Source organism: Ornithorhynchus anatinus, chromosome 7 (assembly GCF_004115215.2).
Source record: "Ornithorhynchus anatinus isolate Pmale09 chromosome 7, mOrnAna1.pri.v4, whole genome shotgun sequence".
NCBI lineage: Eukaryota > Metazoa > Chordata > Mammalia > Monotremata > Ornithorhynchidae > Ornithorhynchus > Ornithorhynchus anatinus.
Genome location: NC_041734.1, coordinates 24,083,596 through 24,109,827, shown reverse-complemented (window position 1 = coordinate 24,109,827; position 26,232 = coordinate 24,083,596). Strand labels below are relative to the sequence as shown.

The window sequence follows — 26,232 nt, the reverse complement described above, 5'->3', positions numbered from 1 at the left end:
GTAATGATATACACAAAATGGATGTAAGAAATCTACCCCAAATCATTTAATAATCTAATTCTGTGAATCCAAAAAAATGTGCTGCTATAATTCTCAAGCCATATTCTGGCTCATTTGATACTGAATCTCTACAATTTCAGTTTGTTGTTTAAAAATGATTAGCATCAGTTGAGACATTGTCTAGCCAGTTTTATTTTATTTTTTTTAAAGAAATACATTTCATGTTTCCAGCTGGAAGGAACTACTTCCCATGTCGGAAACACCTTGAGGAAAAGAGTGAGGTAGGCATCTTCTGTGGGGAATTAGTTTCTATTCCTTTTTTTAAACAAAAATTTGGATTTTTGTCTTTGTCATCTGAAGGCCTTGTACCTCTGCTTCAATTTGTCCGCTTCAACGTTGTCTGTTACCATTGGCGAATCCTTACTCACTGCACCTTTCCCCCCTTCTCCATATTACAGGAAGTTCCACTACTTTTCATCCTTCTCCTCCTCTCCTTGGTGCTCTCCTCCTGCATCCTTTCCCACCTCAGAGGCTGAAACAGCCTGCCCCTCCTCACCTCCACATTCACCCCCCCACCCCCCCATCAATGCCCAACCATCCGGTATAAATCTATTCAGTTTGCAGCTGGCCTGTCCACTGCCCTGTCATGACACTTCCGTGTCCCTTTTTTTAATTTTCAGACTTGGCCTTCCTCCACTGTAGCTTAGATGCTGCCTCAGTTGTCACATGGACATGGGGATGGGGGTGTGATGCAAAGGCTTTAGGACAATTGCGAGGACAATTTAGAACAACCTTATTAGGTTGAAGTAGATTTGGACCAAAATGAATTATCTTCCATAAGCTTTCATGGGACAGGGACGGTGCCTAATTCCCGCCTGTGTATTTTCACCCAGCATGAATGCTTTGCACACTGTAAGCCATACACATGTATCTTTGAGCCTGTTTTTTTTGTGATGCTGCACTGGCCAGCCTAATGGCCTTTCAGAAGCGGGATCTGGGCCTGGAGAATCCTCTTTCAAATAAAACTGAAATAAAATCCAAATTTTCTTTTTGTTTAAAAATATCTGAAATGTAACAATAATGATAGTTAAGCATTTATTATGGGCCAAGCACAGTACTAAGCACTGGGGTAGATACAATATAAGCATTTCACATGTAGTCCTGCCCCAGATTTTAAAATAACTCCCAGTTTATGCAGTGAATTGCATTTTATTGGTAGTTCCTCAAAGCAGGAAAGGACACAATCATGACGGTGAAAATTTCAAGTTTAAAATGCTACATATAAAAATTAATAGGATGAATACATCCACTAATTCTGCTTCTTTGTAGTCACACAAAATAAATGATCCAATCATAACTTGCAGCCCTTTGAGGTGAAAACCCTGAATAGGAAAGTGATTAGCCACAATCATTTTGTACCTGGGCTAATGTTGCAATCTGTGGTTGTGTCTGTACCGTCATCTGTTGAGTTTCTGCCTCCGAAACAGCTGTATCTCCACTCTGCTGATTCTCTGCACCAGATTCCATGGTCATTTAGTTACCTACAGTAATAGTGAAATGTACGGTGAGTATATTTGGTTGTGCCATTCCTTCAGTCTAAAGAACCTCAACAAGGGTACGACAAGATCCCATTATTACTTCCAGGCTCATTACATGTACTTTATGCCATCACAATTGCATAATAAATATCCCTTAATTATTATTCCCAAGAAATTAGTCCCAAATCATCATGTGCCTAAAACATCACTATGCCCTGTCCTTCTTTTATCCACTTACTGATCTGGTCATTACCTAAAAGCTCCAGAACACAGAAATGGCAAATTATGAATGAGAAAAATAACATGCTTTCTGGACCAATAATAAAATTTCATTAAAGACACCCATCAAAATGTCTCCAAAAATTCCTGGTCTTTATCCAAAATCACCAATCACACCTCACTTTTGTAATAGCTGATAGTAATACTCTGTAAATTAACTTGGGCTAAATCAGACAGTATTCCACACTTCCAAGGATAACAGGTAGAATTATTTCTTAAAAACATCTAGTCAGAAGCAAAAGCAATATGAAGAGTATCCCCATAAAAGTAAATAACTGAAAATACCAAAGTAGCAATAAAGCTATTGAACTTGAATGCAGCTCGAAGATTTACAAGCTCAGAGATAAACTCGGAGATAAACAAAGCTCACCCTGTTTTAAGACCTTCTCTTTCCCATCCCTTTGAAGCACTCTGACTAGCGTGGCTCAGTGGAAAGAGCACGGGCTTGGGAGTCAGAGGTCATGAGTTCAAATCCCAGCTCTGCCACTTGTCAGCTGTGTGACTGTGGGCAAGTCACTTCACTTCTCTGTGCCTCAATTACCTCATCTGTAAAATGGGGATTAACTGTGAGCCTCACGTGGGACAACCTGATTACCCTGTATCTACCCCAGCGCTTAGAACAGTGCTCGGCACATAGCAAGCGCTTAACAAATACCAACATTATTACTTTAATTTAGAACAGATAATGGCAGATCTGCTAGCACAAACATTTCCAGCCAATTGGTAGAGAGTGCCTTTTTACTAAATACAATGTGAAAGATGACATTCATTTACACACTTAAGCACAAATTTAATTCACTCTCTCTCATCATTAGTTTATATTTATATTTCTATTTGATCATATAATCACATATTCAATCTGTCACCAAATTCTGTCAATTTTCCCTTTAGGACACGGCTAAAATCCACCCTTTCCTCTCCATCTAAACTCCTACCATGCTGATTCAAGCACTTATCCTATCCCCTTCTTGACAACTGTATTTGCCTCCTCACTGACTTTCTGGCCTCCAGTCTCTCCCCTATCCAAGCCATACTTCACTCTGCTGAACGGATCATTTATCAACAAAAACGTTCAGTCCACGTCCTCAAGAACCTCCAATGGCTGTCCTTCCACCTCTGCATCCAACAGAAACTCCTAAACATCGACTTTAAAGCACTCAATCAGTTCATCCCATCTTCACCTCACTAATCTACTACCACAGTCCAGCCTGCACACACCGCTCCTCTAGCATTGGCTTACTTTACTTTGTCCCGATCTCATCTATCTTATTGCCAACCCCTTTCCAACATCATTCCCTTGCCTGGAACTCCCTCTCCTTCCACATTCGCCAGACCACCACTCTCTCCACCTTCAAAGCATTATTAAAGGTCACATTTTCCCCAATTAAGCCCTATTTTCCCCGGTCCTGCTCTCCCTTCTGCATTGTCTGCACTTCAGTCTGTGACTTTTGGACACTTCATATTCACCCCACCCCCACAACAAATATATTATAATATTAATTTATATATTATAAACTACTTCTTTATTTATATCAATATGTCTTCCCCTCTAGACTATAAAATCATAAGGAGCAGAGAACCTGTCTGCTAATTCTGCTGTATTGTACCCTCCCAAGCTTTCAGTATAGTGCTCTGCAATCAGTCAATGGTATATTTACTGAGCACTTACTATGTGCAGAGCACTGTTCTAAACATTTGGGAGCATAAAATACAAAAGAATTAGTTCTGCCCAGAGTAAGCACTCTATAAATGCTGATTGACTGATATTATCTATTATGGGTTTGACCAATTTTCCACTGTTTAATACACTCAAAGTGTGTTTTTTTTTCAATTTTTGATCTAGCAAACGCACTTTACATTACTTTCTGTGGGCAATCATATTTCATTTAGTGCTCTTTCATTCGAGAAGCAGTGTGGCTCAGTGGAAAGAGCACGGGTTTAGGAGTCAGAGGTCATATGTTCTAATCCCGGCGCCGCCACCTGTCGGTTGTGTGACTTTGGGCAAGTCACTTAACTTCTCGGTGCCTCAGTTCCCTCATCTGTAAAATGGGGATTAAGACTGTGAACCTCACGTGGGACAACCTGATAACTCTGTATCTACCCCAGTGCTTAGAACAGTGCTCGGCACATAGTAAGCGCTTAACAAATACCAACATTATTATTAACACTCCCATATTCATGAAACCAATTGAGGGTATTAACCAGGGTAAAGCATTATTATTTTTCCATTTTTATATTGAAATATCACTTCAATATTATCCCTCCATCTTTATTGACTTTCACGCCCACTGCCCTAGACAGTTATTTCAATCTTTAACTCCCTCATTTCTTGCCTTTATGACCTGGCCACATATTTATTGAGAAAACTGAAACCTTCAAGTGTGATCTCCTTTAAAATCTCCCCTGCTTCTCTCCAGTTCCTTCCTCCTCCTACCCTTTCTTCAATTCTCCCATCTTTCCCAGCAGTATCTCAAGAGATCTCCTGCCTTCTCTCACACTCCACCCCCCCCCCCCACAGTCCCCTCCCTTACTCCCTCCCTGATAGCTATCTTCAACTGTTCACTCTCCAATGGCTTTATCCTCACTGCTTTCAAACATGCTTATCATTATCCATTCAATCTTACTGTGTGCAGAGCATTGTACTAAGCCCTTGGAAAGTGCAATTCAGCAATAAGGAGAGACAATCTCTAACCACACCGGGCTTACAGTCTAGAAGGGGGGAGACATATCAAAACAAGTAAACAGGCATCGATATAAATTGATAGATATATACATATACATACATAAGTGCTGTGGGGAGGAGGGGGGTAAGGCAAAGGGAGCAAGTTAATGCAGAGGGGAGGGGGAGCTGATGAAAAGGGGGACTTAGAGAAGGCACCTTGGAGGAGGCGAGCCTTTAGTTGGGCTTTGAAAAGGGAAAGAGTGATTAGCGGATTTGAGGAGGTAGGACGAGGGCCAGGGGTCGGCAGCGGGACAGGTGAGAACGAGGCACAGGGAGAAGGTTAGCACCAGAAGAGAGAAGTATGCAGGATGGGATATAGAAGGAGAGAAGGGAGGTGAAGTAAGAAGGGGAAAGGTAATGGACAGTTTTGAAGTCAGGAGTGAGGAGTTTTTTGTTTGATACTAAGGTTGATAGGCAACCACTGGAGATTTTTGAGGGGTGGTATGCCCAGGATGTTTTTGTAGAAAGATAATGCGGGCGGTAGATACAGTATAGACTGAAGTGGGGAGAGCAGGATGTTGGGAGCTCAGAAAGGAGGCTGTTGCAGTAATCCAGTCTTGATAGGATGAGTGACTGTACCAACGTGGTAGTGGTTTGGATGGAGAGGAAAGGGAGGATCTTGCATATCTCCCTTATCCTAAAAAAGCTCTCCTTGACCCCAAGGCGCACTTCTGTTATCACCCCATCTCACTTCTACCATTCCTCTCCAAACTCCTTCAGTTTGGAGAACTCCTTGCACCTGTTGCCTCCAGTTCCTCCCCTCCAATTCTCTCCTTGGCCAAAGCAATACTCCATATCTTCCCACCCAAACCCTGTCCTTCCCCTGACTTTCCCATTAGTATAGACAGCACCACCATCTTTCCTGTCTCACATGCCCATAACCTTGGAGGTATCCTTAACACCTGTCTCTCAATCAACCCTCATATTCAATCTATCACTAAATCTTGTCAGTTCTACCTTCATAAGATTGCTAAAATCCACCCTTTCCTGTCCATCCAAACTGCTACCATGTTAATCCAAGCATTTATCCTACCCCGCCTTGATTACTGTATCAGCCTCCATGCTGACTTCCCTGTCTCCCGTCTCTCCCCACTCCAGTCCATCCTTCACTCTGTTGCCTGGATCACTTTTCCACAAAAATGTTCAGTTCATGCTTTCCCACTCCCCAAGAACCTCCAGTGATTGCCCATCCACCTCACATCAAACAGAAACTCCTTATCATAAGTTTTAATGCTATCAAGCACCATGCCCCCCACCCCGACCTCAACTTGCTATTCTCCTACTACAACCCAGCTGGCATACTTCCCTCTTCGAATGCCAACCTACTCACTGTACCTCAATCTTGTCCATTTCACTGCTGACCTCTCGCCCACGCCCTGCCTCTGGCTTGGAAGGCCCTCCCTCTTCATATCAGACAATTACTCTCCTCACCTCCAAAGCCTTATTGAAGGCACATTTCGTCCAAGAGGCCTTCAATAACTAAACCCTCATTTCCTTTTCTACCACGCCATTCTGCATCACCCCGACTTGCCCTCTTTATTCATTCATTCAATAGTATTTACTGAGCATTTACTATGTGCAGAGCACTGTACTAAGCACTTGAAATGTACAATTTGGCAACAGATAGAGACAATCCCTGCCCAATAAGGGGCTTACAGTCTAACTGGGGGAGACAGACAAAAACAATAGCAATAAATAGAATCAAGGGGATGTACAACTCATTAACAAAATAAATAGGGTGATAAAAATATATATAAAGAGCATAGTGCTGAGGGGAGGGGAAAGGAGGGGGGAGGAGCAGAGGGAAAGGGGGCTTAGCTGAGGGGAGGTGAAGGGGGAAGGGGGAGGAGCAGAGGGAAAGGGGGCTTAGCTGAGGGGAGGTGAAGGGGGAAGAAGGAGAAGCAGAGGGCAGAGGGGGAGCAGAGGGGAAAGGGGGTAGCTCAGTCTGGGATGGCTTCTTGGAGGAGGTGAGCTCTCAGTAGGGCTTTGAAGAGGGGAAGAGAGTTAGTTTGGCGGAGGTGAGGAGGGAGGGCATTCCAGGACAGCGGTAGGACATGGGCCAGGGGTCGACGGCGGGATAGGCATGAACGGGGGACGGTGAGGAGATGACTGGCAGAGGAGCAGAGCGTGTGGGGTGGGCAGTAGAAAGACAGAAGGGAGGTGAGGTAGGAGGGGGCAAGGTGATGGAGAGCCTTGAAGCCAAGAGTGAGGAGTTTTTGTTTTGTGCAAAGGTTGATAGGCAACCACTGGAGGTTTTTAAGGAGGGGAGTGACATGTTCAGAGCGTTTCTGTAGGAAGATGATCCGGGGAGCGGAATGAAGAATGGACTAGAGTGGGGAGAGAAAGGAGGAAGGGAGATGAGAGAGAAGGCTGACACAACAATCCAGCCAAGATATTATGAGAGCTTGTACCAGCCCGATAGCCGTTTGGACTGAGAGGATAGGGCTGATCTTGGCAATGCCATGAAGGTGAGACCAGCAGGTTTGGGTGATTGTTAGGATATGTGGGGTGAATGAGAGAGCAGAGTCAAGGATGACACCAGGTTGCAGGCTTGTGAGACGGGAAGGGTGTTAGTGCCATCCACAGTGACAGGAAAGTCGGGGTAAGGACAGGGTTTGGGAGGGAAGATAAGGAGCTCAGTCCTTATCTTGGACATGTTGAGTTTTAGGTGGCGGACAGACATCCAGGGTGGAGATGTCCTGGAGGCAGGAGGAGATGCGAGCCTGAGAGGAAAGAGAGAGAACAGGGGAAGAGATGCATATTTGGGTATCATCTGTGTAGAGATGATAGTTGAAGCCATGGGAGCGAATGAGTTCACCAAGGGAGTGAGTAGGGATGGAGAACAGAAGAGGGTCAAGAACTGACCCTTGAGGAACTCCTACAGTTAGTGGAAGGGAGGGAGAGGAGGAACCCTCAAAGGAGACCGAGAATGAACGGCCAGAAATATAAGAGGCGAACCGGGAGAGGACAGATTCCGTGAAGCTAAGGTGAGATAAGGTGTGGAGGAGAAGGGGATGGTCGACAGCGTCCAAGGCAGCTGAGAGGTCGAGGAGGATTAGGATAGAGTAGGAGCCGTTGGATTTGGCAAGAAGGAGGTCATCAGTGACCTCTGAGAAGGCAGTCTCGGTAGAGTGGAGAGGACGGAAGCCAGATTAGAGGGGGTCCAGGAGACAGTTGGAGTTGAGGAATTCAAGGCAGCGAGTGTAGATGACTCGTTCTAGGAGTTTGGAAAGGAAGGGTAGGAGGGAGATAGGGCGATAACTGGAAGGGGCCACCAAGGCCCACAACACTTATGTACATGTCTATAATTTATTTATATTAATATCCATCTTCTCCTCTAGATGGTAAGCTTCTTATGGACAGGGAATGTGTCTGTCATATTGTACTCTCCCAAGCGCTTAGTACAGTGCTCTGCATACAGTAAGCGCTTGACAAATACATCTGCATGAATGCTGTGTAACCTCAGGCAAGTCACTTGACTTCTCTGTGCCTCCATTCCTTCATCAGTCAAAAGGAGATTAAGATTGTGAGCCTCATGCAGGATATGGACTGTGTCCAATCTGGATTATTTTGTATCCACTCCAGTGCTTAGTACAATGCCTAGCATATAGTAAGCGTTTAACCAAATACCATTTTTTTAAAAAAAAAGAATTAGTACAGTGCTCTGCATGATTATCTTTTAAATCTATCCAATTTGAGGGATCATTTTCTCCTAAATGCCCATAATTTTGATCCTGAGTCTTTGTTTAAAATAGATACAACAGCAGTATGCACTTTGAAGAGTGCCAACTTTAAAGGAACCAACACTTGGGGAATTTAGGGGTTTTTTTATTTTTAACAAAAGTTATCCTTCATAATCAGAAAGTATTCCTATACAGCTCTGTACATTGATAGGTTAATCTTAAAAGTTCAATATGTGATATTCATTCCTTTTCACACTTGCTATGCAAATATTCTGTTTGGATTATGATGTTTGGGCTACTTCCTAGACCTATGGCTGCTATGGTTTTTTCTCTGCTTTAAAATGATTTTCTCAGTCTTTATATTGCTGTGATTGTCAGCAATCAATTTCAATTCATATTTCTTAAAGTTCTTTTAGAGAATCAACCTTCTCAAAATTTAACTCAAAGCTCCTTCACTTTATCTGCATGCCTGGGAAGCAGCATAGTCTAGTGGATATAGCACAGGCCTGGGAGTCAGAAGGACTTGGATTCTAATCTTGTCTGCTGTGTGACCTTAGGCAAGTCACATCACTTCCTCTGTGCTTCAGTTATCCCATCTGCCAAATGGAGATTGAGACTGGGAGCCCCATGTGGGACAGGGACTGTGTCCAACCTGATTTGCTTGTATCCAGCCCAGTGCTTAGCACAATGCTTGGAACACAGTAAGCACTTTAATAGTACAATTAGCATTATTACCATGCCTGGCACATAGTAATCGTTTAACAAATACCGCAATTATTAATTTTAGGGTAACTGTCTGATCTAGACTCTTGTGGCTAATGATGTCTTACCTATGTGCCTTTCATCATCATCATCTTTTCTCTTCCCCACCCACCTTAGCTCCCCCATCTACCCACTTTGCTCAGAGCCCAGCTCTGTCAGTCCCTCATGGCTCACCCCACCACTACTTCCCCAGCTCCTGGCATCCAGTTCCCACCATCCAGGTCCCACCTCTTCTTCTCTCTGCTCAATTTACAACTGTCACCTGGGAGCAATCCTCAAGCCCATCAGAAGTAGTAACTAGATGAGCCAATCTTTACTTTAGGTTAGTTAGCTACAGTCAAATGGCAGGCCGACAAAGAGGCAAAATAAAAGTTTTAACTACTAAATAAACATTAACTAATCTTTCATTAATTTTGATACTTTAATTCTGTGAGAGGTGCCTTAGTATATCACAGATGCCATAAGTGAACTCCTCTTTTATGCTTGAACACTTGATCTGGCTTCTAAGACTCACCCCACTTTAACTTCCAGATGCTGGTTCTGAGATTTGTTGGGAAAAGGGGTGAAAGTTATGTAACTCACCAAATATTTCTATGTAGATTACTTCTGAAGAGGTCTCTGAGTTTGCACCCCTCCCAACCCCCGCAAGAGCATAAAACCCACAACTTTTCCTTAATGCATACACTTTGAAGAACTAAAATCAATCATATTTACTGCTTACTGTGTGCACAGCAGTCACTCAATCAATCGTACTTGAGCGCTTACTGTGTGCAGAACACTGTGGCACTTGGGGGAGTAGAATATAACAGTTAGTAGACACATTCCCTGTCCACAAGTTTACAGTCTAAGGGGGTGACAGGCATTAAATAAATGAATTGTGAGTATGTATGTAAGTGCTGAGGGGCTGAGGGAGGGGTGGACAGAGGATGCAAATGCAAGTTAAAAAAATAAAATTGCTTTGTTAAAATGTGGAATTTCCTACTTCATAACTAAACATTGATATTGTAAGAATCTATATTATGGAAGGTAATGTGTTGTCACTATGAGACACTGTTTGGAATAAGATGACACCACATTCAATCCATGGTTTAAAGGTCAGTATGTTAAATTTATTAAAGCACTTGAAAACATTTTTATTCAATTGAAAGAACTGTTCTTATAGACCTTTAATCTTATGAACACAGATGAAAATGAGAGCTGTAATTTTTGTTACAGTATCATATACAGTTATGTACAAGGGGAAGCGCCACTTCGAGTTGAGATTTTTTGAAGATAAACGTTAAGAAAATGTGGCCGTCATATTGGCAGATGAAACAAAACCCTCCATTATCAAAGTTTCCTACAAATCAAATTTCAGTGGGGCACTAGAATCACAACAATCCAGTGGAAAGAACACTTAACATATCCAAAACAAAGCTCCTTATCTTCCCACCCAAATCCTGCCCTCCCCGTGACTTTCCCATCACTGTAGACGGCACCACCATCTTTCATGTCTCACAGGCCTGTAACCTTGGCATTATCCTTGACTCCTCTCTCTCTCATTCAACCCACATATTCAATCTGTCACCAAATCCTGTCGTTCCCACTTTCACAACATTGCTAAAATCCGCCCTTTCCTTTCCATCCAAACTGCTACCACATTATTACACTCACTCATCCTATACCACCTGGATTACTGCATCATGCTCCTTGTTGACCTCCCAGCCTCCTATCTTTCCCTTGTCCAGTCTATGCTTCACTCTGCTGCCCGGATCATTTTTCTCAAAGACATTCTGGACACAGAACCCCACTCCTCAAAAAACTCCAATGCGTTGCCCAGCCACCTCCTTATCAAACAAAAACACTTCACCATTGGCTTTAAAACACTCACCTTGCCCCCTCCTACCTCACCTCACTTCTCTCCATCTACAACCCAGCCTACACACTTCCCTCCTCTAGCCCTAACCTTCTTACTGTGCCTCGATTTCATCTGTCTCACTGTCAACCCCTAACCCACAGACAGAGAAGCAGCGTGGCTCAGTGGAAAGAGCCCGGGCTTGGGAGTCAGAGGTCATGGGTTCTAATCCCAGCTCTGCCGCTTGCCAGCTTTGTGACTTTGGGCAAGTCACTTCACTTCTCTGTGCCTCAGTTTCCTCATCTGTAAAATGGGGATTAAAACTGTGAGCCCCACGTGCAACAACCTGATCACCTTGTATCCCCCCAGCGCTCAGAACAGTGCTTTGCACATAGTAAGCGCTTAACAAATACCACCATTATTATTATATCCTGCCTCTGGTCTGGAATGCCCTCCTTCCTCTAATCCAACAACCACTCTTCTCCGCTTCGAAACCTTATTGAAGTTACATCTCCTCCAAGAGGACTTCCCAGACTAAGCCCCACTTTTCGTCATCTCCCACTCCCTTCTTTCTGCATTCCCCTGACCTGCTTTCTTTGCTCTTCCCCCCTCCCAGCCTCAAAGCACTTAAGTATACATCTGCCATTTTATTTTATTGTACTGATTGACTCCCTCACTCTAAACTGTGAGCTAGTTGAGGGAAGGGACTGTCACTGTTATACTGTATTTTCCCAAGCGCTTAGTACAGTGCTCTGCACAGCATATGCACTCAATAAATATGATTGAATGAATGAAAAACACAGGCCTCCAAGTCAGGAGACCTGAGTTATTAATAATAATAATAATAATAATAATGGTATTTGTTAAGCCCTTACTATGTGTCAAACACTGTTCTAGGTGCTGTGGTAGATTCAAGCTAATCAGGTTGGACACAGTCCTTGTCCCACATGGGGACACAGTCCCCAGTCAACAGTCTTCAACCTTATTTTACAGATGAGGGAACTAAGGTCCAGAGAAGTGAAGTGACTCGCCCAAGGTTAAACAGCAGACAATTGGCAGAGCTGGGAATAGAACCCAAGTCCTATTCAATAGGCAATGCTGCTTCTCAGTGCTGGGTTCTAATTCTGGCTCCTCTCTTGGCCTGCTGTGTGACCTTAAGCAAATCAAAACTTCTCTGTGCCTCAATTTCCTCATTTGTAAAATGGGGATTCAATACCTGGTCTCTCTCAGACTGACAGCCCCCATGTGGGATAGGGCTGTGTCCGACATGATTGTACTGTATCTACCACAGTGCTTGGTATATAGTAAGAGCTCGATACTAAAATTATCATCATCACTAAGTTCTATTGATTTCAGATGGTTTAACTTTGTTTCACATAATCATGTGACACTTTTTCTTGCAAAGTAATGCTTTTTCTTCTAGACTGTCAGCTCCTTGTGAGCAGGCAACATGTCCACCAACTCCGTTATATCATACTCTCCCAAGCGCTTAGTACGGTGCTCTGTGCACAGTAAGCACTCAGTAAATAGGATTAATTGATAGTGATTAGAGATGAGAATGCTAAATTCATACAGCATCCAAGTCACTAAAAATTAAAGTGAAAGGCAATGCTGGTCAACTGTATCTCATATAAAATTGTCCATTCAACTTTTCTTTCCTAAAATGTAATGTTCTCAGAAGGCACCAAAATATTTGATGATTTTGTTTTCTAACAGATGAAACTGAGGCCTCTAAAAATACAGTAACAAGTTAGCCCTTATTTCTTTGTTTTTACTGAGGAAGGCTTCTGAATATCTAATTATTTTCCCAGAATATGAAATTCCTGTTGCCTGAAGCCATGTCACCTGTCATCCTCAGAAATCTGAAAAAATGTGCTCTGGAGAGAATTACTCACAGGTGCATTTATTCTCAACAATTCATATCTCCATCACTAAGATTCTGAGCAAGGTATGATTTGAATCTAATGATTTGGAATGTGAATCAATATATCTATGCAAAATATGTATTTAGTGACCTAAACCTAAAACCGTTAAGTTCTACTTCTGAGGTCTTGGAAATTAATCAAAAGTTGATTCATTGACTTTGAAGTAATTTTACAGTAATCAGGATACACTTTTTTTTCCACTAGTTTGTTCTTCCTTCCAGAAAAATAGAGGTAATGTGGGTAACATTCTTTAACACTTGCCTGGAATTATTTTCTGGAAAATCTAGGGAACTCCAGTGTCTCAGACCCTTTTTTCCTCTTTGTCTGCTAGGAATTGAAAAACCTTAAATAGCTAAGAATGTCTCAAGAATGCCTCAATTTGTGGAAAATTATTTCTCAGGATTTTAATTTCTTATCCCAGTAGTTTTCTATTTCACTATTATAAATATTCATGCTTTCCAAGCATTTGTACTGACACCTTGGCAAACAACTACTTATCTTAGATACATAACTACTCGTTTCAATTTCAAATAAAGTGAAATATTGCTTTTATTGTCTCTTAAATTGTCAGTGGAAAAGAAAGAAAAGAACCAGCTAGGGCAGTAAACTGTGCTGGGATATTTTGGAGGGTTATATCCAGAATAAAATCCATAAGTGTTGTTTTTGCCTAAGGTTTCTTTACAATTTATATATGTATTTGCATAAACAGTGAGCTATTCTCATATCTCAAGTTATCATCTTACTCCATCTTCCTCCTTGCTGACCTCCCTGCCTCCTGCCTCAGCGCACACTTTGCTTCTCTAGTGCCAGCTTGCTCACTGTGCCTGTTTCATCTACCTTGCCAATGACACCTTTCCCACGTCCTCCCCTTGGCCTGGAACTCTCTCCCCCTACATATACACCAGACCATCACTCTCCCCACTTCAAAGCCTTATTAAAGTCACATCCCCTCCAAAAGGCCTTCTCCAATTAAGCCCTCTTTTCCCTGACTCCTCTCCCTTCTGCATCATCTAAATGCACTTGATCTGGGACCTTTGGACATTTGGTATTCTCCCTACCCTCAGTCTCCCAGCACATATATACATAGCTGTAAATTATTATTCATATTAATTATTGTCTCCCTCTCTAGCCTGTAAGCTGACTGCGGGCAGGGAACACATCTACCAACTCTTTTAGGCTATATTCTCCCAAGCACTTAGTACAGTAAGTTCTCAAATACCATTGATTAATAGTTGTATTACTAAACTGAAGGTGCCACTTATCCGATTTTTCTTTTTCATTTCTTCTCACCAGCAGGTATAATTGACTCTAAGCCCTCCTGGCAGATATGCACCTTGAGGGCAAGGATCGTATTTACTTATTCCATCTCCTCCCAAATGCTTAATAAAGCATTCTGCACATAGCAAGCACTCAATAAATATCAGATTGCTTATATGAGCATGGGAGGGGGCAAATATGCCCACAAGACAAATTCAGCCTGCCACCCGGTTCACAGCCTTGGCAGCACTCTCGTCCATGGCAGCTCTAAACTGGTATGGATGCAGTCAGCATCCCCACCTGCCACCGCCCCAAGAACTAGGGGTTTTGCTGTTTATGGGGCTAGCTCAGTGACTGGTAGAAACTGAAATGGAAAATGCAACGCTTCTGCCTTTCAAACCTCCCTTTCTCCCTATCTCCCTTGATAATGTTTCCCTGCTGCCCTCTCCATGTGCTTCAACATCTGGAAAAGTGTCCACTTACATAAGACAGAATAGGGCAAAATAATATAATATAGAAGACAAAATAGGGAAAATTATTCCTGGTCTGTCAGGGCAGAAAAGGAGTGGTGTTGGAAGAGAAATCTCCACTTGGCCGCAGTTCTGAAGACTCCAATTGTAGAAGCGTTTTTCCTTTGATCCCAAAACCCTGAGACATATATATGAATGATTTATATTTAGGTGAAGGAGGAAGCGAGCAATTCAATAAGATCATATCTACTTTAACACTTTAAGTACTTTATTTGCCTAATCTCCCTTCAAATTCTGAGTACCCTCACTTGTTTTCCCAAGTATTTGATTTCTTTGAACCAGGAGTTCCTTCTAAGTCTTGAAGAGCAGCACTCAAAATGAGCAAGGAAGGAAAGCACTGTTTCTAGAAAACCTAAGTTTAAGTCGAGGGACCTGAGAGATAAGATCCAAGGCCCTGGTAGATAATACCCCAGCCCGCTTGGGTATTGTCTGGATCAAGATTTCTTGGCGCAGGTGATTCCCTTCTCCAACCTGAGCTGCACAATCACTGAAGCAAGGTGGGCAGCCTTCTTTTCCTTCCATACTCTAGAGGAAAAAACAACGATTTCCACAAATGCTAAAATCACTTAGGAGGGGCTGCTATATATATACATATATATATATACTTTAAAATGAGGAAATTGGGTTGGGTTCAAGAATTCAACAGAAAGAATTACAATTCTTCAGCTGGAAAGTCTCCAGTTCAGAAGGGACAGAACTGAAGTCATGAGGGGCAAGGAAAGAGTGAATGAAGGTGGATCAATCATTTCATATATACGGATAACAGGCAATAGAGAGTTGGCCTTCGTATTCTCCAAAGACACCACTGACATGAGGTTCAGCTCTGAGGGAGTATGTGGATGAAAAAGGCCAATGTGGGATCTACAGGCCAGGCCGCACAATAAGGTCGTCTCTTGTTCTGCTCTTGTGTTTAGTGTTTGCAGCCCCTGGCATTGTTTTCTCCTGATCAATCAATAGTATTCACTGAGTGCATGTGCGCTGATCACTCTACTAAGCGCTTGGAAGAGTACACAATAAACAGGATCCCTACCTCGAGGAGCTTGAAGAGTAGCAGAGAAGACAATCACTAAAATAATTTACAGATAGGACGAAGGTGAAGGGGATATGTACATGAGTTGTCACTTATCTAGGCAGGGAATGTCTGCTATATTGTTGTGTTGTACTCTCCCAAGTACTTAGTACAATGCCCCGCACACGGTAAGCACTCAATAAATATAACAACAACAATTACAGCATTTAAACACTATATGCCAGGGACCATACTAAGCATTGGGGTGGACACAAGCAAATCGGGTTGGACGCAGTCCCTATCCCACATAGGGCTCACAGTCCCAATCCCCATTTTACAGATGAGGGAACTGAGGACCACAGAAGTGACTTGTCCAAGGTCACACAGCAGAAAAGTGGCAGAGCTGGGGTTAGAACTCATGAGCTCTATATTATGTCCCTCATCAAATCCTACACCACTAGGACAAAGCACACCCATTTAAGCCTATAGGTGATAAGTATGTGGAATTCACCACCCAGGACTGTGTCTAATACGTGCTTTATTGTATTCCTTTAGAGTCTTTATTACAGGGCTTTGCACATAGTAAGCACCCAAATACCAATGGATGCAGGGAAGCTGGAAAGAAAATATTAGCAAATTCAGGAGGAGTTTGTATATAAAAATCATATCTCTCTCAAGAGATGTGACTTGCCCCACTAAGCCCTAATTTCCCTAACTCCCTCTCCCTCCTCCATCACCTATGCAAGATCTTTACCCTTTAAACACTTGATATCCTCTCCACCCTAAGCCCCACAGCACTTATAAACATATCCATAATTTATTTTCATGTCTATCTCCCCCTCTAGACTGTGAGCAGCTGGTCACCAGGGAATGTGTCTACTAACTCGGTTGTAGTGTTCTCTCTCAGGTGCTTAGCTCAGGGCTCTACACACAGTAAGCACTCAATAAATACCTCTGATTAACTGATTCATGGATTTATTCATTCAATCATATTTATTGAGCATTTAGTGTGTGCAGAGCACTGTACTAAGCGCTTGGAAAGTACAATTTGGCAACAGATAGAGACAATCCCTACTCAACAACAGGCTCACAGTCTAGAATGGGGAGACAGACAACAAAACAAGCAGACAGGCATCACTACCATCAAAATAAACAGAACCATAGATAAATGCACATCATTAATAAAATGAATAAAGCAATAAATATGTACAAATATATACTAGTGCTGTGGGGAGGGGAAGGGGGTGGAGCAGAGGGAGGGAGTAGGGGTGATGAGGAGGGGAGGAGGAGCAGAGGGAAAGGGACGGCTCAATATGGGAAGGCCTCCTAGAGGAGGTGAGCTCTCAACAGGGCTTTGAAGAGGGGAAGAGGGTTAGTTTGGCAGATGTGAGGAGGGAGGGCATTCCAGGACAGCGGTAGGATGTGGGCCAGGAGCCGACAGTGGGACAGGCGGGAACGAGGCACAGTGAGGAGGTTAACAGTAGAGGAGCGGAGTGTGCGGGCTGGGCTGTAGATGAACAGTCCCAGTGGGCTATTAGAGGGCAGGCTGGAAATAAAAACTGGGATGATCCCAAATAGGATTGATAAGGGGGGTCATTATCACATGGTTCCTTGGAGCTCGGTGGAAAGAGCACGGGCTTTGGAGTCAGAGGTCATGGGTTCGAATCCCCGCTTGGCCACTTGTCAGCTGTGTGACTTTGGGCAAGTCACTTAACTTCTCGGTGCCTCAGTTACCTCATCTGTAAAATGGGGATTAAGACTGTGAGCCCCACGTGAGACAACCTGATTCCCCTGTGTCTACCCCAGCACTTAGAACAGTGCTCGGCACATAGTAAGCGCTTAACAAATACCAAAATTATTATTATTATTATATTCTTAATTAGATTCCTCTTCTAGCTCTATGTAATGACTACAATTTATCTCAGATTGGAAAGCATGTTTACATCTGGAAAGCTCCAAAAAGTGTTTTATCTGCCTGTGGACTTTTTTAAAAAACAAGTCTTAGAGAACATGAGTGCTGGCAAATTATTTTTGCTTAGAGGAGGGTAGCCCCGGAGTTAGCCACACCCAAAGTCTGTTTTAAAGAATCCAAAAGTTTTGTGAGAGAATGGAGTACGATAAAAACAAGTTATATGATTGTCTGCCTTACCTGCCTTTACCACAATTTTAGTGGAGTTCACCAGGCCCCCTTGGCTAGACTCATTTACAATTGGGGAAACAAATTTTAAAAGGGTTTCCCAACATCAGGCAGATACACTAGAAAAGACATAACAATGAGATCTTCCCATTCTCTGTCAGGTAACTGAAACACACTAAAAGGCCTGTTTAGGACTGAATCCCCAAATTACATTGGTTCTTCCTACCAGCTGCCTCACCCCCTAAGCACACAGGGACTAGGCTAGTACATGGAAGGCTCAGTGCAAACCATCAACGCTGTTTCCCTGACGCCTCCCTTACCTGACAGCTCTAAGTTTGGTTCACTGACTCCTCCTGTCTCATCCCCCAAGGTTCTGTTCTAAAACCTGCTGGCTTAACTCTTACTTCAGGAGGAAGCTCTTTTGCTCTCATGGCTTCAGCTACCTCCTCCATGTCGATGACTCCCAAAGCTACCGCTTTAGCTCTGACATTCCATTTGACCTGCAATTCCACATTCCACTTGGATTTCCTGCCTCAGCTTTGAGTGGCCACAAACTTAACGTTTCCCCTAACTTTTCCCATCTCAATCTGGGATACTCTCCATCCCAGAAGATGGCAATCTTGGTTGGTGTCATCCTTGACTTCTGCATTTCCTATGCACTTGGGTCAGTACTCCTTATGCTCTTTGATACTCATCCCACTCTCTCAGCACTTACCTACATATCATACTCTGCTGCTTCTTCCCCTATGTACAATCAATTTTAATGTCTGCCTCCCCTCTAGACTGTAAACCCCCTGATGGCACGGTTTGCTCCAACTCTACTGTACTCACTCAAGCATTTAATACACAGCTGTCCACAGTCAGCGCTATCACAGCACAGTCAGCGGATAAATACCACTGATGGATCAACCCTGCGCTATCTGTTGTTCTACTCTCCCAACCAGTCCACTTCCAAATCCCTTAAGTCTTCATTTCCACTAATTGCCCTCTCTTCTGTGCCACCTATACACTTGGAAGCAGCGTGGCTTAGTGGAAAGAACCTGGGCTTGGGAGTCAGAGGTCGCGGGTTCTAATCCCAGCTCTGCCACTTGCCTGCTGGGTGACCTTGGGCAAGTCACTTAACTTCTCTGTGCCTCAGTTACCTCATCTGCAAAAATGGGGATTACACAATGTGAGCCCCACGTGGGACAATCTGATTATCCTGTATCTACCCGAGCACTTAGAACAGTGCTCTGCACGTAGTAAGCACTTAAATACCGTAATTATTATGCACCCCTTAAGCAGTCGATAATCGGGACTCCCTCAGCCCCACCCTAATATATGTATTCTTATACACTGCCTTTTTCCCATAGCTGTACTTTATTTTAATGCCCATCCCCCCCTCTAGACCATGGGCAGGAATCGTGTCTACCAACTCTATTGGACTGTCCTCTCCCAAGCACTTAGCACAGCGGGCAGTAAATAAATGCCACTGATTGATCGAAATCCTGCAGGTTTATCCTGCGCAACGTTTCACTGATCCTCCCTTTCCTCTCTACCCAAACCGTTCCATTCTGGTACCATTCCTGGTCTTGTCAGGGATAAACTGCTGTACTAGTCTCCTCACTGGTCTCCCAGTCTTCGGCCTTTCCCCACCTCCAATCTATACTACACACTTCTGCACAGATCATCTTCCTCAAGTGGTACTCAGTTTCATCTCTCCTTTCCTCAAAACCCTCTGCTGGCTCCATGTTGTTTCACATAAAATAAAAACGCCTCACAACCAGCTTTAAGGCTCTTCACCTTCTGGTTTCCCTTACCTATCTGCTCTCTTCTCCCATTATTTCTCAGCTCAATATCTTCAATACTATTATTACTACTAATAATTGTAATAATAATAATGAAAATAATAATAATGGTATATGTTAAGCACTTACTATGTAGCAAGTCCTGAACCAAGGGCTAGAGTAAATACGAGATAATCAGATTGGACGGTCTCTGTCCCAAAAGGGGCTCACAGTCTAAAGAAGTCTAAGTTGCACCCAACCTAAGCTTCCAGATGCACCTCTTTTGACTTTTCCCAACTCCATTCTTTGGCTCACACTGCTCTCCCAACCTGGAACTTTCTCCCTCCCCACATCAGCTTTCCCCATATCGAAATCCCTCCTTAAATCCCACCTCTTCCAACAAGCTTGCCCCAGTTAATTTCCCAGCACCTTAACCTGCATCATCCCATCAGCCAACTCCAGCACTTATGAACTTAATAATAACGGTATTTGTTAAGCACTTACTATGTGTCAAGCACTGCTCTAAGCCCTGGGGCAGATAAAAGCTAATCAGGTTTGACCCAAACCCTGTGCCACCTGGGGTTTACACCCTTCTTAGCACTCATGTTAAAAAAAAAAAGCCCTTAAGAAAAAACACAACTTTGACACTTGTAAATATTTTTATGTTGCTCTCCCCACTTTGACTGTAAACTCCTATGGGCAAGAAAGTGTCACTATTTGGGACTTCACATACCTCTATTCCACGCTGCACCGAGTGGGTACTAAATCAATGATATAACTAATAACAATTATAATAACAATGATGGCATTTGTCAAGCACTGTTCAAAGAACTGGGATAGATACAAGCTATTCAGGTTGGACACAGTCCCTGTCTCACATGGGGCTCTCAACTTAATCTCCATTTGACAAATGAGGTAACTGAGGCACAGGGAAGTTTAGTGACTTGCCCAAGGTCACATAGCAGACAAGTGGCAGAGCAGGAATTAGAACCCAGGTCCATCTGACTCCCAGGCCTGTGTTCTCTCCACTAGGCCATGCTTCTTCCCCACTACTATAAAAAGCAATTCAAACACATGCCCTGCTGGTGGTAAGCCAAACCTGTTCCCTCTTACCCACTGGTGTCTGGGGAATAGTCTACCAAATGGAAAAGGACCAGAAAAAGTATACTTCTGTATTTTTGTGGGCAAAGGGTGCAAGTGATTCTTTCTCAGACATTTACACTCAGGGATTCAGTCTCACTATCAAGTGTTACCTTCACACTGGAGGACAACGCTATGAAATTTTACTGAATTTCAGTTATTGAAATTTAGTTGGAGAACCTATGACAACCTAGGAAGAAATTTTCCTTCAATTTTTACGATTTCAGTTACAAAGGGCAGAGCCTGAGGTTTGCTCAAGAATCTAACAGATACTTTGAAATTGTTAATAATCACCATGGAATTTATTATTGCAATATGCTAACTGCTTGGGTAGAACCAAGATAATCATGCAGGAGAGTAGGCATCTACTCCCATTTCAGAGAGGTTCAGGGAAAATTAAGTGACTTCCCTAAAGTCATACATCAGGCCAGGCAGAGAGCTGCAGTTAGAACCTTGGGCTCCTGACTTGCAGATCCGGGTTCTTTCCATTAGGCTAGTTGGTTGGTATTCAATATGAGAAGTATGTGACCCAGTCGACAGAGCATGGGCCTGGGAGTTAGAAGGGGCTGGGTTCTAATCCTGAGTCTTCCACTTGTCTGCTGTGACCTTGGGCAAATCACTTAACTTTTCTGTGTCTCAGTTACCTCATCTGTAAAAAGGGGATTCAGATTGTGAGCCCACTCTAGGACAGGGACTGTGCTCAACATGATTTCCTTGTATCCACCCCAGTGCTCTAGTACAGTGTCTGGCCCATAATAAGTGCTTAACAAATACCACAATTATTATTATTTGAAATGTACACCTTGTTACAGAATCTGATCATTTTAATGGAGAACACATCAATAAAGAAATTTGTTTAGGCAATACCCTGCTGTAAAAATGCTAATTTGATTACTAACAATAATAATAATAATGATGGTATTTGTTAAGCGCTATGTGACAGGCACTGTACTAAGCGCTGGGGTGGATACAAGCAAATCAAGTTGAACACAGTCCCTGTCCCATGTGGGGCTCACAGTCTCAATTCCCATTTTACAGATGAGGTCACTGAGGCACAGAGACGAGAAGTGAAGTGACTTGCCCAAGGTCACACATCAGACAAGTGGTGGAGCTGGGATTAGAACCCATGACTTCCTGACTCCCAGACCCGTGCTCTAACCACTAGGCCACACTGCTTCTCTAGGGTAAGAGATTCTATTTAACCAAGCAGAATTTCATGAGAAGGGTATTTTTTGTTGTTGTTAGAATTTTGGAGTTAAGATGCATTCATGAAGTTGATTAAATCCCCAAAAGGAACAAAGAATCCAAAAGACCATCCCAGTGGACATTTAATGATATGCTCTTAATAAAATAGAACGTTGTCCCCAAGAAATTTGCTTTGTTTTCTGACTCACAGCCTGCCATGTAGCACAAATATTCCCTTTACCTGGAACTCCGCTTCCCTTGAAATTTGCCACACCACAACTGTTCCCACCTGTATACTCTTTGTGGGCAGGGAAGGTGTCTTTCACACTCCCTTTCCTGAATGCTTAGTACAGGGTGTTGCTTTCAGCAAGAACTCCTGATATACTACAAATATCACTACTAATTCAATACCCTCCCAAAATCTCATCTCCAAGGAGGCTTTCCCGATTAATTCCCCAAACTCCTTGTCAGATTACTGCTATAGCCAACCCTTAGCAATTACATATAGGTACTGAAGCATGTATATCTTCATTGTACAATTCAATATTAACATTCTCATGCTATTAAATTCTTATTCTCTCTCCTACTTAAGTAATTTATGTTTCTTTCCCCAGTTAAATTGTAAGCCCTTTGAGGGCAAGGACGGCATCTCTTGCCTCTGCCATATTCTTCCAAGTACGTAGTGCAGTGCTCTGGACACAGTATGCTTAATGTCATTGTTTGAAACGACAATAATAATAACTGTGGTATTTGTTAAGCACTTACTATGGGTTAAGAACTGTACTAAGCACTGGGGTAGATGTAAGATTATCAGGTCCCTATAAAGACACTGAATCCCCATTTGCAGGAGAGAACTGAGGCACAGAAATTAGGTAAGCGACTTGCCTAAGGACATACAACAAGTGGCCGAGCCAGTATCAGAACTCAGGTCCTCTGGCTCCATACTGCAAGGACTCAGACACTGCATTAACTGTTGGCTGTAGAAAAGCTGAAATAATAATAATGAAAGAGGCACTGAGATGCTCCATTTCCTCACTCTACCTGTTCACTTGGTAATCAGAGTTGAAATCTACTGATGATATATTCTTCCAGCACACAGAAACTTTGGGAGACCAAAACAAGAGGATTAAGGGGCAGAGAGCAGCTAAAGGTCATTACAAACTATAAAAAAAAAACTGGGACAAAGCTTGCATTCAAAAATAAAACTATCTTCTCTAGCCAACAACACTTATGTAAGGTAATGAGACTTTTTCATAAGAGTGTTGATGAGAGGACAATTTTCTTCCTGAAAATTTTGCTTTATTCAACCGAGAAAATTATGGATATATGCTTTCAATAGAAGAAATTGTATGAAAGATTTTCAATTTTTTTCAGTACCTATCATGAAGGTTGTAAGCACGGCAAACACTAAATTGTTGCTCATCAAATTCCACAGCCCTAAGGTGGAAGGTGCCTAAGAAACTAGAGGAAAGGTGGTATGTGGTATCTGGAATCTGTTCCCAAAGGAAGTTGTGCAGGTTGAGATATCAGCAAATTCAGGAAGGTTTTAAATAAATTCACTGAAAAGACATCCATCACAAAGTCCCTGGTGGAAACGTCTGGACTGTTTATGAAAAATTAGAAAAGTCCTTGATGACTAGGATTGGTTTCAAAGGCACGTCATAAGTTCTAACAGTCCCCTCAAGCATTTTGCTGTCACTCAAAGAGAATTCTAGACCAAAGAGACCATTTCTCTGACTGAGGAGTGAAACTGTTTATGGTCTTTCAGGGAGAAGGGAGAAGAGAGAAACAAAGTATAATTCTAATTAATGTAGCAACATAGGCCTAGGCACGTGAGATGGCTATGGTACTAAATGATTGACTGAGAATGTGACCAATGATAATAATACTGCCCTTGCTCATTCCTAACCATAAATTATCCCACCATTAATAATGATGGTGGTACTTGTTAAGCACTTACTGTGTGCCAAGCACCATACTAAGTGGTGGTAGACCCAAGATGATCAGGTCAGATACAGGTCCCTATCCCACATGGGGCTCACAATTTAAGAGGAAGGGATAGCATGCATTTCATCTCCATTCTACAGATAAGGAAATTGAGATACAAAGAAGTTACGTGACTTGTTTTAGGTCACATGGGAGGCAACTGCTAGAATATGAATCCAGCTCTTCTGGCTTCCAGACTCATGATGTTTCCAACAGGCCACACTGCTTTCCAGTGTCAAAATGATGGTACTATTGATGGTGACACTCAGTTGTGAGTATAAACAAGTTTTTCACATGAAGCACATCTTCTGCCCCATTTTTAATGAAAATGTCTTTATATCCCGGGTCCGCCACTTGTTTGCTGTATTACCTCATCAGTTAAATGGGGATTGAGACTGGGAGCTCCATGTGGGACATGAACAATATCAAGCCTGATTAGCTTTGTATCTATCCCAGCGCTTAGTACAGTGCCTGGCACATACTAAGCACTTAAATACCATTAAAAAACATGCAACTTAAGCTAGAAAAACTGAAGTTAGCTACAGGAATTTCATAAAAATTGAAGATAAAAGGCAGGTGATCTTGCAGGGGTTTACTTATATTAATGTCTGTCACCCCCTCTGGACTGCAAGCTCGTCACTGGGCAGGGATTGTGTCTGTCAACTATTTTATTGTACTCTCCAAGTACTTAATACAGTGCTCTGCACACAGAAAGCAAGAAAGCACTCAATAAATAGAATTGATCGATGGACTGACTGAATCCCAAAGAGGGCCAGATATAGAGTGAAAAGAAATTCTAACAACTTAGGCATAATGTGAATACATTCCCATTTATCAACCAATCAATGCTATTCTTGGGAAAGGACAATAAAGTCAGTAGACAAGATCCCTGTGCCCAAGGAGCGTTCAGTGTGGGGGGAGAAGAGACCAATACATACTTGAAAAACAAATCTGAGGTAGGGATCTCTCAGCACAATGGATAAATCTGCAAGAACAACTACGGCTATTAAATCATGTTTTCAGTATAAAGACCTATTTATCGATATAATAATAATAATGATGATGGTATTTGTTAAGCACTTACTATGTGCCGAGCACTGCTCGAAGTGCTGGGGTAGATTCAAGGTTATCAGATTGTCCCACGTGGGGCTCACAGTCTTAATCTCCATTTTACAGATGAGGGAACTGAGGCCCAGAGAAGTGAAGTGACTTGATATGTGAAAGCTCAGCATTAATATGAAGGGCAAGATAACTTCAATGAATGGAAAAACTCCAGATTTTTCCTCTACTTGGGTTCTCCCCAGCCAAAACGAAAAGTTTGTACCTTACATTACCTAGTCATTATCTATTCTTCTGTGCCACATTATAGAACTAATTACGAACATTCACTTTCATCATATCACATCAAATAGCGAGAAAAATATTGTTACTTTCATAGCAAAGTTTACTTGGCTTGTCTAAACTACACAAGGTAGCTAAGGTATTATTAAGGTATGGAAAAAATAACTTTTATGGCATTTCATAGTAATTCCTGTCTACTGGAAATATGTTCCTTGTTTGGTTATTACGAAGTTTAATCACCCCCTCAGTGCAAATACCCTTATCGCAGTTAAATATCTCCCCATGTACTTAATGACTGCAAGGGGCATTTGAATATTAAAGGGTATCTCTAAAAAGTTTTGGGGAATTTCTGGGAGAATCTCCAAGGAATAAATCCAAAATTGATAAACCTTTCTCGAGGCCAAAAATAAAGGGAAAAAAAAGGCAACTGCACAGTTAATTCTGCTTAATCTAGAGAAGTAGTCTGGCTTAGTGGAAGGAGCATGGGCCCGGGAGTCAGAGGACCTGGGTTCTAATTCCCGCTCTACTTGTGGTTGTGTGACCTCGGCCAAGTCACTTCCCTTCCTCTGTCCCTGGGGGTTAAGACAGTGAGCCCCACAAGTGGCACGGACTGTGTCAAATCTCATTAGTTGGTATCTACCCTAGTGCTTAGTGGTGGGGAGTGTATTACCTTTCTTTTTTAAGAAAAAAAACCCCAACAAACTCTTAAATAGATTAGTTTAACAACTCCTACTTGAGAGAACTCACAGATGCACGGGCTGCATAATACTGAGAGGGTTGCCATCAGCACTTCCTGCAGTTTATAACTCCCCTCCTCCTACTGTTGAGGTGCTTGGAAATTCCTCACTACAGATGTCCCTTTTTAAACTGCCCTTGCCTAGTGGTAATCTGAACTAATGTTGAATTGTCAAAATGGATTTTTTAAACCCATTTAGGGAACACTAATGAAAATCTGGGGTCCAAAGCTATTTTTAAAAAGAAGGGCAATCACCATCACCAACCTAACGTGTTGGCTATCACTCACTGTCTAGTTCATCAATTACAAATCTCTGAAAGCTTTAAGGAGTGTCATACCTGAAGACTGATAATCCAAAATGAACAAAAGGATTATACGATAGCCACCCCCAAGTTCTCTAAA

At 42.5% G+C, this 26,232-nt stretch overlaps 1 protein-coding gene across 2 annotated transcripts in view; it reads right to left on the bottom strand.

The window, feature by feature from the left end:
* The window catches only part of CREB1 (cAMP responsive element binding protein 1), an 80,603-nt gene that overhangs the window by 52,565 nt on the left and 1,806 nt on the right, over positions 1–26,232 (bottom strand). For both annotated transcript variants that reach the window (XM_029068747.1, XM_029068746.2), the window contains exon 2: positions 1,420–1,541. In XM_029068747.1, coding sequence (XP_028924580.1) covers positions 1,420–1,533 — 114 coding nt within the window. In that variant the 5' untranslated portion in view covers positions 1,534–1,541. The remainder of the gene's footprint in view (positions 1–1,419; positions 1,542–26,232) is intronic.